Source organism: Gossypium arboreum, chromosome 6 (assembly GCF_025698485.1).
Source record: "Gossypium arboreum isolate Shixiya-1 chromosome 6, ASM2569848v2, whole genome shotgun sequence".
NCBI lineage: Eukaryota > Viridiplantae > Streptophyta > Magnoliopsida > Malvales > Malvaceae > Gossypium > Gossypium arboreum.
The window spans coordinates 133,067,767-133,081,029 of record NC_069075.1 but is presented as its reverse complement, the minus strand read 5'-3'; the positions used below and the strand labels follow the sequence as shown (position 1 = coordinate 133,081,029).

General features: G+C 32.9%; 1 protein-coding gene and 2 long non-coding RNA genes across 3 annotated transcripts; 2 read left to right on the top strand and 1 right to left on the bottom strand.

Annotated features, from left to right (window-relative positions):
• LOC108483955 (uncharacterized) lies at positions 1–2,585 on the top strand. The gene is made up of 5 exons (XM_017787522.2): positions 1–630; positions 729–861; positions 973–1,087; positions 1,177–1,291; positions 1,478–2,585. The coding sequence occupies exons 2-5, from the start codon at positions 761–763 to the stop codon at positions 2,389–2,391; spliced, it is 1,245 nt and encodes a 414-aa protein (XP_017643011.1). The 5' UTR covers positions 1–630; positions 729–760; the 3' UTR covers positions 2,392–2,585.
• Positions 2,586–3,725: 1,140 nt separating this feature from the next.
• LOC128294052 (uncharacterized) lies at positions 3,726–4,341 on the top strand. Its single transcript, XR_008284243.1, has 2 exons — positions 3,726–3,876; positions 3,998–4,341. It is a non-coding gene; the product is annotated as an uncharacterized LOC128294052 (long non-coding RNA).
• A 3,604-nt stretch (positions 4,342–7,945) lies between these two features.
• Positions 7,946–9,136, bottom strand: LOC128294053 (uncharacterized). Its single transcript, XR_008284244.1, has 2 exons — positions 8,487–9,136; positions 7,946–8,393 (listed from the first exon to the last, which is right to left on the bottom strand). It is a non-coding gene; the product is annotated as an uncharacterized LOC128294053 (long non-coding RNA).
• Between the last annotated feature and the right edge of the window lie 4,127 nt (positions 9,137–13,263).

Sequence of the window (13,263 nt, the reverse complement as noted above, 5' to 3'; positions counted from 1 at the left end):
GTGGCTACATTTTGAGGTAGGTAATTAGCCTCCTTAAATAACTACTTTCTGCCTACTTGGATGACTAAATCGGGAAGTAAGACTTCTAGTGATCTCCCAATCTATAGCGGGTGGAGTATGTATATCAGGTAGCTTTCTGTTATGCCTGTATTGTCATTGGTGGTGGTATAACAACTCTCTTGTTAATACAAGCAGAGCAGAGATTAAGGAGTTAATGTGCCAATACTAATAGCATAGGCAGGCGAGGGGGGTTGAAGATAGGGGCAAAGGCAGGCAATTGCCAGGGAGATTTTAATGGTGACTTGAATACTTTTGTTATTTTGTCTGATTTGGATTCCCAACCCCCAAAACCCATATTATTATCAATAAAAATGACCAAAAATCTGACTGTAAAGTGAAAACAATGGTTAAGTGTTAAATTATTGGGGGGCATAAACAAAGGCATGAGCCATTTCTTTCACTCCTGTTGGATGTTGTACTGCTCCCTACCCAAAAGAAAGAGAAAAAAAGAAAGGAAAAGCCCCATCCATCTCTGATCTCTCTCTTGGTTTGCAGACTGGGAATTCAAGAAAAAAGAAGAAACGCCAAAAGATATCATAAACAAATTGACTAATCTCCATCAAACCCCATGTAATAACACTACCGTCTCACTCCTTTTATTTACCTACTTTCCTCTCGGTTAGCCTCAAATATCTCTTCCCTTTCCTTCTTTCCTCCTCTGTCTCTAGATTTTGTCTTCCATTGAGAAGAAAGATCAAAGATGCCGAGACCAGGCCCTAGACCTTACGAGTGTGTAAGAAGAGCTTGGCATAGCGAAAGACACCAACCCATGAGAGGTTCCATCATTCAGCAGATTTTAAGGTTCTGGGTCTTCTTTGTTTTCCTTAATTTTGTTACATTTTAAGCAGCATTATTTCTACCTTTTGGGGGGAGGGGGGTTTAATTCCTTGCCCACCATGTGTTTGATTTTAGGCTAGCTATTGAAACTCATAGCACAGCTACTAAAAAGAATAAGGAATGGCAAGATAAAATTATTACTGTCATCGTCAAAGCCGAGGAGATTATGTATTCCAAAGCCAATTCTGAGGTTCTTTTCTTCTTTCAAAATTGTGGATCTTTTTATTTTGTATCTACTTCTTTGGACTCAATTTTTTCCCCCTCGTATTGGGTTTTTAGGCTGAATACACCAACCCGGAAACCTTATGGGACCGTGTTAATGATGCCATCAACACGATTATCCGTCGAGATGAGAGCACTGAAACAGGAGAGCTTTTGCCACCTTGTGTTGAAGGTACTGTAGATTTCTTTTCATGTTCTTCTGTGGTAAATTCTTGGTTTCGAGTTTATTGTTATGTTTGTGGTTTTTTCTCGTTTTTCTTTAATCTACATTAGCTACAACTTAATGAAGCTTTCAATTTGAAAGTTATTTCAAGAACAATTTGGACTGATAGATTGTAGCACATATGTGTTGTTTTAGCGGCCCTTAACCTGGGGTGCTATCCAGTGAGAGCTTCAAGGAGCCAACGACACAGTAATCCTAGGACTTACCTTACGCCAAGAGCACCCGAAACTGTTCCTGCAACTCCTAGGATTTTGGATAACGGTAGTGAGGATAGGTATCCTCAGTTATCCCCGGTTCAGTCTGGTAGTCAGCTTGCAAGAATAGCAACCAATGTGAATTCGAACACTTCGGTTTCACAAGCTAACCGTCATAATTATCCATTTCTACCTCAAAATTGCCCATCTGGCCATGACCAATTGATGAGGATGGAAACTAACACTCCATCGAACTCTGGTCAAGTTTACCCTCTTTATTATGGAATTCACTATCAAAATGCAGAGTCCCAAACAGGTTCTCCAGTGCAGGAAAATCTAGTGTCTGATACGATAATAGTTGGGAGACCTATTGGTACATCCGTTTTAGAGCCAGCTGAAATGGGTTCCTTGCAGAATTTCTTTTCCTCTTCCAATGTTGATATTGGTGGTAAGCAAATTGGGCAGCAAGATATCAGACACGCTGATGAGAAGTTGCTTGGAAAAGAATGTGATTTGTCCTTGCGGTTGGGTCTATTTTCTGACCCTTGTATGCAAGTAGAAAAGAAGTCACTTTGTGAAACCACAGATGTTGGTCCCAGCAACACTCAAGATGGGGGCAAACTTAGTGATGTTTTTCGACAAAAGAGTAAAGAGATCCCCTTTTTTCCAGAGAGGACTGTTAATGACCATTTTGAATCCTTTTCAAGAAAGTGCTTTATGGAAAATGAAGGTCATAATGTGGGGGCAGCAACGAGAAAGCGTAAGGCAACATTTGGAGGCAACTCAGAAGATGAACAATTTTGCACGCAACCAGGGTCCTCATCTAATAATAGAAGACATGGGCCAGGTTTGTAAACAATAGTTTTATTGTAGCTTGTCCTTCAAAATTAATGATCTTTTGATCGTATTAGTGAATCTTGCTTTCAATCTTTATTCTCTAATAGATGTTGTAAAATGTAAGTGCTGACAAGTTGCATTGTTGGGATGTAGCAGAGAATGAACTGTAAATAAAATGAGCATAAAAGGAATATTTTAAATAACTTAGAAAATTTTAGTATAAATAACTTTTGATCAATTGAGGACCATAAAAGGAATATTTTTACCTTCTCAGCATGTGCAGAATGAGTTGCAGGTTTCTAAATTTAAAAAGATCTGGAGATAAATGATGGAAAAATATATGCATTGTAGACAAATTAATTAGCTATTTGAAACTATAAAGTGGTGTGCAATATATACCCGAGCTAACATAGAGAAAAGTGTTGATCACAAAGGATATATCCAACATCCAGAGCTCATGTTCCTATTTGCCTTTGGAGAATGGTCAAGGATTGATTTTAGCCTGTTTGTAACACTAGAATTTCTTGTTGATATGAATGCTTCTAGAGTTATTCACAGGAGGGCACTTATTAGTTCTTGGCATTAGGTTTGGTTGAGCCCTATTTTCCTGTGTAGTTTGCTGCTAGGTAAGGAATTGGCCATTACATTTTGTCACTTCTGTGATGTAGATAAGCAATTTCTATATCACTTCTCGGAGATCAGGATGGCAAAAGGAATCTAAGTGTTGTAAGAAATGGAGGTAGTTTGTGGGACTGGAAATGGATTACTGCTGATGCAGGGGATAGGGAGCAGGGTTGGGAGCAAGGATCACATGCATGCCTTTGTGGTGTGATACACTTGAGTAGTTAGATGCTCATCTTGGGTAACATTCAACTTATTAGGTTTTTAGGAGGCACAAATGCATACTAGAAGACTCTTTGGTTGCAGACTTGTCTTGGGTGTTTTGTAGAACGAGCTTTTATGCATTAGCCTTTGTGATTGAGATGGTTACCTATGTGAAGGACTTATTTGAGGGTTACTTTGTTATGGGTTGTAATGTGTAGAACAAGGCAAATGCTGGTGAGCGCCCTTGATCCATGTTTAAAGAAGTTGGGAATTGGTGGTTCCCTTTTTAAATTTCTAAGAGAAGGTAGGTTGCCTTTTTTACCATTTTTATCCGATTTTGGACCTCTCTAAGCTTTAAATTTGACGGAGATTCCTCTCAAAAGAGTAGAGAGTGTAAAGTGTAAACTCTTCCCCATGTGATGTGTGGTGGGGTGACTGACTCCACCAAGCTTTAAAGATGTGGTTGACAAGCCATCTCATTCTCTCCCAATTTTGTGAAAAAGACAATGACTGAGCTCTGGTGAGGATTTCCATTTTTCTTTTATATATATATATATATATATTTATAAATATATATATGTGTTGTATATGTATATTTTCATCTCTTCACCTTATGTCATTACATGACAGCAACATCAGCTGATTGATTCATGAGGAACTTCCCTTATCCAACCACAGGTTATTCCACTTTTCATTTTGTTTTGTTTTTAGGGCAGCCAATTCCCATTGCCCAGCCGCAAGCCATATTTTGTGGGTTCCAGCCAAGAAAATTGTCTGAACTTGTTGCATTGCATTGTAGGTTCTTTTCTTTTTTTGTCTTTTCACAGTATGTTGAGGAGTTTAAATGCATGACAGTAGTTGCCAAGTGGAGGCTCCAAAGTTTTAATCGCAAACCGTAAATAATGAAATAACAGGGTATGTATGGGCAAGGGTGATGGAAGCAGCGGAATCCAAAGTCAAATTTTCTGGATGGTCCCATTGGGATTTGTCTTTCTAATGTTCTCATATTCAGATTAGGATACTTTTTTTTTTTACGCACATGTGAGCACAATAATTCATTGCAAAGGCCAAAGGTGTGTAGTATAAAGGTACATGCATACGGTTGTCCAAAGGCAGTAGAATAAAGAAGCCAACAACAACAAATAGTCAGTTTTTTCTATAACAGCATTTCGCTACAACATCAAGTTTTAGAAAAAAAAAAATTTTATAACAATTTTTTACTAGTAACAGCAATATCCATCATGGTTATAAAGTATGCTATTTATTAAATTAATTTTCTATAATAGTATATGGTCTAAATTTTTAAGTAAAATTATATCTATTTCATATAAGCAATCTTATTAATTATAATTTATTATATAAAAATGATTTTAATTAAAATATTATTTTAATAAAATGATTAAATTTCATGTGAAGAAATCTATTAATTATATTTTATTAAATGAATAATCTTGGATTAGTGGAATTAAAATGTCAATTCAATACCCTAATTAAATATTCTATCATGAATTTGAAACATTATAAATTTATAAATTAATTACTTGAATTTAGTGACTCATGATAAATTAATTAATTTAATTTGATAACTCATTGATTAATTGAACTTGTTAGATTTATTAACTTTATAATTAATCATGTGAAAGAATATAAAATAAAAGATGCATAAAAAGCAATAATACATGCACCTATTATACGCCTTTTAATTTTGTTGGTTTAATTCTTACTTTTGGAATATAATTATCATTTTCTTTATTTTCATATGATAAATTTACGAAGAATATATCTATAATATATAATAAAAAAGAAGAAGCAAAAATAGTAGATTCATGATCATGCTGAACACTTAATATTTGAACTTGATTTCAACTCAACTATTGATAACCTTGGATTTGAGAGTAGAAGGATAAATCTCTCATTAAACAGTATCAAAATATAGCATCGAATCACACTCGAAATTATTTTTACTCAAAATGTTTTCTACATAGGAAAAAATATGACTCTTTTTCTTCGATATTCTAAAAAAATTATATTACATTTTATTATAATATTTAATAAGAATAGGATAGTGTGATGCAGAGTAATATGGATGTAATGTTTTGATTTTAGGTTTATTTTGGAGGTATTTGATTCATGGAATACAATATTTTTTTATAATAAGGTTACACGAATGTAAGATTATTTATTAAATATGTTATATATTTTTTAGTTTATTTGATTTGAACGTAAGATTTAAAATTTACAAATTAAGAATTTATGACCATCTTGAACTATAAAAGTTTAGTTACGTAGATAAAATAATTAAAGAAAAATTTATTAATTTCTAAAAGATAAAGTAATAAAAAAATGTAATGATGTTGAGGGAAGGTGTATTCCTTTCATAGAAGTTTTTGAAGTGTCGTCTGTTTAGAGCAAATAGACTCTTCAATTGGTCGGTATTATCCATAGATCGAGTAAGAGATTCGTCTCCTAACTCAATCAAGAGCTTAAGTGTCAAAAACAGAGTACGCAAAACAAAAGCTTCTTGTTGGATTGGATTAGACAGTGTACACACCCACCAACTAAGGGGACTTGAGTGTTGCATGCCCGATAGGGTTTAAACCATTGCCCCTTATATTGCATCTAAGGGAATATGTACTACCACTTGATCAGGCGATAAGTGGCATGTGCAATGCATGATCCGATCCGACAAAGAACCCTTTCTTTGTGAACCTCGCCTCTAGCATTTGAGCTCTCAACAGAGTTAGGAGATAAAAACTTGACTCGATTTGAGGACAATACTAACTTATTAAAGGATCCGCTGGCACCAGATGACAATATTTCAAAAACTTCTTTAAAATGGATGAATCACCTCTCAACAAATGAAGTTAAAGAAAAAAACAGTTTTATGACGTGTTTTACAAAGATAAATAACTTGCAAAATACACATAATTCATGAGAGATTATGTTTTCTTAGTCCACCAAAAATGTATCAAATCGATCCATCCATAAATGTAGACATGGAGATAAAAATAAAAATAAAAATTAAAGCAATATATGTACAACTTTAAATAAAACTATGCATGTAATTATTCTAATTTTGTTTCATTTAAAATATAAAATTTTTCATATAAAAATAATATTTATTTTCTTTTAAATAATTAATTGGTTTGCCTTTTTATGTAAATATAAATGAGAAATTATTACTTTTTTAAGTTTAAATATATTTAAAATTTTAATGTTTTTTCAATATTTTCATTAAAAAATAATTTTACTCTTTTTGAAAAGTTGATGGTAAAATTAGACTCTTTTTAAAAAATTGAGGGTCAAATTTAACTAAAAAAATAACAAGAGACAAATCGAAAAAGGCATGAAGATAAATTTAGCCCCTAACATTTACTCATTTTGTCATTTAAGCTCTTATTCTTTTTTCCTACCCTCAACCTCCAAGATTTAGTCAAATCGATTACTGTTTGATGAAAAAAAACTGGTTGAACTGTTAAAATGTTAATGACATTGACGTGACGTTTTATATATATTTTACTGCTAATATGAATATATTTTTTAAAATTTTTATGAACTTTGTTGATTTTTTATTTTTTATTTTTGAATTTTTATGAATTATACGTAGACTGTCACGCTAATGGTCATATCAATGCCGTTAAAATTTGAACAAGTTAATCAATTTTTTCATCTAAAAGTAAGCAATTTGATTAAATTTTAGAGGTTAAAACCAAAATCTTCAAAAAATAAGGGTCCAAATGAAAAATTGAGCAAACATTAAGGGATTTATCATTATGCCAATGAAAAAATATGTAAAACATATGTCTTAACTAAAAGTGTTATTTAGAAATATAAATGAAAAAGATTTATTATAGTATACAATGTTTTAAATATTTCGTAACCAGTGTTTAAGATTTTAAAATTATTTATGTATTTTTGGTATTAAAATTTATGAAAACTATTTTCATATTGCATGGATGTATTGTATTTAATAATTAAAATATATTAAATTATTTTGTATTAATTTTAAAATTTAAAATAATATGAATAATATAAGTAGAAAATTGGAAAATAAATATTTGAAAAATAATAAGTGAAAAGTATTAACTAAGAAAAAGGAAAAATAAAATATTTAAAAATTAATTAAAGTAATTGAAAAATAACATGTCAAATTAATAATGGTAAGAAATAGGTTTTTTATTTTAATAAATATAGTTTAAAGGTATTCTTTAAAAACCGTGTAATGAGATGGGAGGGGTCAAATTTCCAAGTATTGGTGGCAAAAATGTCGTAACAGGTGTGCGTTTTGCCTAAAGATAAAGGGGAGCTCGGTTTTCGAGACTAACATTAAGCTATTGGCAAAACAAGGTTGGTGTCTTATCTCTAATCCAACTTCTTTTGTGGGTTGACCTCTTAAAGCCAAGTACTATCCTTAATCGGATTCTTTTAATTCTCCATCTTTTAACATGGAAAAACATTTGGGCAACGAAAGCATGGAGGGTTGGGAATGGTACCTCAATTTCAGTTTGGCATGATTGTTGGTTGAGTGGCACAGGTCCCTTCAAAGTACAATCGCCAAAGGTTAGTTCAGTGGATTGAGTTTCTGGCTTATTGGTCTTCGGTTCCAAGCAATGGAATGTTTAGCTAATCAATACCTTGTTCTCGAGGAGATGTGCAAGACTTGTTGGTTGGAGGACGGATCATTCAGGCGAGTATTCCGTCAAGCGTGGCTATCCATTATTGGATTCGGGTCTTACTACTATCAGTCTTTCTGAGAATCAAAATAACATAAAGACTACTGTTCAACAGTTCTGTAAGACTTTATGGGCGATACAAGGTCCTTCGAAACTCAAAATTACAATGCAGAGGTTTTACAATAATTATATACCCACACTTCAAAACCTATACACTATGTACAAGGTGTTCTGCAGGGAATGAAACAGTAAGTCATGTAGTTCTGGAATGTTCGATTGCACTAGATGTTTGGGGCATGGTCAGCATTAGCTGGCCTGCAGAATGTTTGGTGCCTTATGGTGGTATCAGAACAAATTCATGAGAATATTAGACAAACTAGTAGAGATGTTACCTGGGTTCACGCTTATACTCCAGGAGATTGACTCTTGATTTCAGTGGAACAGAAACCAACGCGTCGACCTTGTGTTAAGTGGAATCGACCAGAGGAATCGTACGTCAGAGTCAATTTCGACGCAGTATTTCTGCAACAAAACTATCAGTCTTTCGTAGGTATAATTGTCCCTGACCATAATGGATTGGTTCTAGGCTCTTGCTCTATGAAGAATATTACATACTTGATTCTTTTATAGCTAAAGCAAGGGCGGCCATTCAAGCTCTTCAATTTGCGCGCAGCTGATATGGGTTTCACCAATGTGGAGATTGAAGGTGATTCTAGAACAGTGATTTCGAAGATATCATCACGGAATCTGGACAGATCAAGTATTGGTGCTGTTGAGAAACGCCGATGACAGCTATGGCAGCTAGTTTCAACAGGTGCATTAGTATGGGATGATAAATCTCTGGCAGCTAGGTTTCTTCAGTGTCACTTTAAACACATTCCAAGAGAAGGGAATGCATCAGCTCACTGTATGGGTCAAGAAGGGCATCGAATTAATTAGGAGAGAGTCTGGATGGAGGAAGTACTTTCCTGAGTAGCTTCGGTCGTCGAAGCTGATCGGTGGTGGGTGGCCCTGCCGAACTGACGTTTCTGCTTCAGTTGCTTTGCTGGGTTGGGCTTCATTCGATTACTATTTTCCAGCTTATTTCTAACCCTAACCGGTTACTGTCTCGGTCAAGCAATGCTACAACTGATGTTGGAGGCATCTCTGGTAATCTCTTGATCATACGGTGACTATTTTCGATTGGAGAATTTTTTATTACTATTAAACGTCTGAGCTGTTGTTTAAAATTATTGTTTGTAGAACCGGATCAAATCACTCAATTCAACCGTGTGGATCAAGAACTGTTAAAAGTATTAATTTAGAATAAAAGGTTGGACCGGTTAAGTTGCGAATTGGTCAAATTAATTGGACTAGTCGAACTGATTGGACCAGAATTAGTGGTCTGACTGATTCAACCTCCAATCTGATTTCACTTTTCAATTTTGACCTCTATAATACGTTCATATTTGAGATTTAATATTTATACTTTAATTTTTTTTATATAATTTGGTACCTTAACATTGATAATGTCATTAGTTAATCTAAATATTTTATTATGATTAAAATGTTGGTGAGAATTTTAAGAACAACACCGTTAAAAATCTCTACTAAATTTAGGTTCACCTTCTATAACACGTGTCAACCAAAGCCTCTTATTTCTTTAATTATATATTAATGGTCAAATTTTAGTTTTGATCCTTTATATTGCACTTAAATTTAAGACTTAACCTATATAATTTAATTTTAAATAATTTGATAACTCAACTTTTATAATATTACTAGTTAATCCAAATACTTTATTATAATTAAAATATTGATGTGAACTTTTAAAAACTACGACACGTTAAAATTCTCTATTAAATTCATGTCTATTATAATTTCATTTGTTTATTACAAAGTTATTAAGTGAGTATCTTTTATGATAATAGATCACGTGCCTTGAAGCCATATTTATTCTCACAATTCTTGTCCACCTCTTTGCTACGAATCAAAAACTTTATGACTAACATGCATATATATATATATATATATATATATGTTTTCTATTAATTTATTTATTATTTTGAGATGTTCAAACTTAAAAGGAAAAAAAATCTATGGTACACACCTGTGTTAGGTTAGCAGCTATTTCCATATGCAAGATGGTGTTACCGTCATAGTTTAGACAATTCACAAATTCCTGATTCGAAATTCTTTTCGACCACCAACAATTTCAAAGCCTCGAGCTGGTTCAACCTCACGTACGCATGCAAAATGGTGTCACCTTGGGTCATCGACAACTAAGCTACCCAGGGTTTGGCATGAATAAACTCTCTCAACACATCAAGGCGATCTTTCATGGCTGCTATGTGAAGAGGGTTCCTCCCATCAAGGTTACAAATGAGGCACATATCAGGGTTAACCTGCAGTGAACTTGTCACAATTTGCCGGTGTCCTTTGACTATTGCTAAGTGAAGTGGTGATTGACTTTGGGAATTGAGTTCGTTGGCTAGATCACGCATTTAAGTGAAAGTTCATCAACGAATTCAAAATGGCCAAGCATGGCAACTACATGCAAAGGTGTTTCAGGGCGATTAAACGATTTTTAAAATGAACTTAAATATTACTTAAAAAATAATATATATTTTTTAAAATTAACTTAACCAGTTATCTGCTAAACAGGTTGCACCTCATATTAAATTATTTTTTAAGGGGCTCATGTTAGTGTCACGGGGTTAGAACTTTTGTCTCGCAAATCGTGCAACCTTAGGTGATTTCTTTGCTCCGAATCTGCCTAAGTCAACCTAACTCTCAAAAAAGTGAGAATTCTCACCAAAATTCTATAAGGCACCAAAATATAACGGGAACAAACTAGAAATGAAAGAGAAACGAAGAACAGAAAAGCTTAAGGAAAAATAGCACACACCAAGTGATTGAGTAAATGCTCTTAAATATATTCACAACTATGGATGGAATGATTAGAAATGAGGGGCAAGACTTTTATGTATAGTTGAGCTCCCCCAAAACCAACGATACAGATTAAGTTACATTGACAGTCAAAATTAAAGCTTATCTACAATTGACACACCTAAGGGATTTAAACTCTATATAATCTTATTCCTTTAGTATTTACACTATTTACCTTGGTAACTCTAGTTTTACTAGAATGTTTCACTGAGCCACCAAGACCTTGCATATGATCAAAACACAAAACATTACAAGGTTTGAATATTTTATAATATACAAATAGTAATTTGTTTTATACAAATTACTCTTGATTACATTACTTTTTCATCTATTATGTAATGTAATAAGTGTGACAGCCCTAATTTGACCCTAGTCGAAAAGTGGTTTCAAGACCACAAAATCGAGTCACAATTATTTAAATGCTCTTTTCTATGTTTATTATATGTGAAGTTTCATGTGTGAAAGTATTGTGTCTTAATTTTGTCATTTGAATGTGGAATTATTAAAAAAGACTTATGTGAGAAACTTGAAAATGTGATAGGTTAATTTGTAGTGGCCAAATATTGTATGGTTTAAAATATGGGGACTTGCATGTCAAATACCCCCTTCCTTAAGTTAGTGGACGGCAAGGTTAATGGATGATTGACATTTTATGTCTTTTATATTAATTAATTAAATGTTTAATGGATTAATAATATGAAATATGAATTTTTATTAAAAGAAAAGGGTGATAAAAACAAAGTTGGTTCATCTTTTTCTTCTTCCATTACCGTACCTAAAGAAAGAAAAGAAGAAATTGAAGTTAAGGCATTCGATCACCTTTAAGTTGATTAAGGTATGTTTAATGCTCTTTCATTGAAAGTCTTTGTACATTTGGAGTGGTCATCAAGTATAGAAGCTAGCTTATGGCAAAATTTTTTTTGTAAATTGATGAAGATGACATTCGGTCATGGATGTTTGTATTTCTTTGATGTTGTTTTTGATGCTTTTGTGTATTGAGGGTTGATAATAGATGAGTTGAGCTTGGTAAAATTGAATAATTGTGGCTTAATTGTTTAATGGCAATTGGCTATTATGGTGAAATGCAAAGTTAATATTTAGTTGCTAGTATTTATATGTGTGTTAGCCGAATTTGAACTTGAATAATGATTTGAGCAAATGTTGAATATTAAAATGTTAGAAAAAGAATATTTTCCGTTTAAGTGATTTGAGAAAAGGATGTTTGAATGTCTAAAGGTTCGGCTTTATGCATTAATGATATGATTTTGAATAATGTAAGCTTAATGGAATGTGAGTTATGTTTATGCATAGGTGAAATTGTATATTCGCCCAACCTAGGTTTCTATGATATTGAAAATGGAAATTAATCATGTTAAGTGACGAATGGTAGTTAACTAAGGATTAATATGTATCTTACATATACATGTTCGGATGATGATTGATAGGTGGGAAATAAGTATAGTTATGAGGTATAAATATGTTAAGAAGAATGAATTATGCATTTGGTCTTAAGGGTGTGTACAAAGGAAATGTTAAATTGTTTGTATTTTAAGGCCGAATGTGTTTAAGGTTAAAGGATGAATTAATTAATTGTATTTGAGATGAATAGACATAAAAAAAATGCCGAATGTAATATTTGGTCAAGGAATGGTTCAAATTGATGAAAATAGAAAGGTCAAAGATGACCTATAATGTATATGACTTTTGTTTACTATGATCTATATGTGTGAAAGTCGAATATATATATATATATATATTATATTTTTGAAGTAATGCTTGAATAGTCGAATAATGACTAGTTTAAAATTGTTGAATTTAAGCTCAAGAGCATAGAGGGGCAAATTCGGATAAGGGGAAAGCTAAAGTAGTTGAATAGCCGACCCGTAGTTGTTCGGAAATACTCGAGGTAAGTTTTAAGTATTTAAATATAAGTTATTTGTGAATGAATCATGATATGTCACGAGAATTTAGCCATTCTTTTAGTATATATACATATATATACATGCATAAAGCCGAATGGTATGCATGAGCGAAATAAGGAAATTGTTATGATCATATTGCCATAAGTTATATTCATGAGATGGAAGATATGTAATGGTAAATTAAGAAACAATAGTGTGATAGTTATTAAGTGATTATACATGAATGAAGTCTAAGTGGACTAATGTGATTAACTTGTGTGAAATGCATAAATACAAGAAGTGCATATATTATGATTTTGTGAAATTTATATTCGAATTATTATTCAGGCCTATGGCTCAGCAAGCTTTTAGCTGGTGAAATTGTTTCAGGCCATGAGCCTAGCAGGCATAATGCTAGTAAATGAGTTTCAGACTTAATGTCTAGCAGGCCTCGTGCCGGTGATAAGTTCAGGTTTATACCTAGCATGCTAATTGCCGGTGAAATAACAAAAGTCTATGAATATGAGATTTATGCTATACGACATCTAGATTCGTTTGATAGA

Coding starts and splice junctions, on each gene's coding strand:
- LOC108483955 (XM_017787522.2), top strand. CDS start 761: ATGCCGAGACCAGGCCCTAGACCTTACGAGTGTGTAAGAAGAGCTTGG. Junction 862..972: donor ATCATTCAGCAGATTTTAAG/GTTCTGGGTCTT, acceptor GTTTGATTTTAG/GCTAGCTATTGAAACTCATA. Junction 1,088..1,176: donor ATTCCAAAGCCAATTCTGAG/GTTCTTTTCTTC, acceptor TTGGGTTTTTAG/GCTGAATACACCAACCCGGA.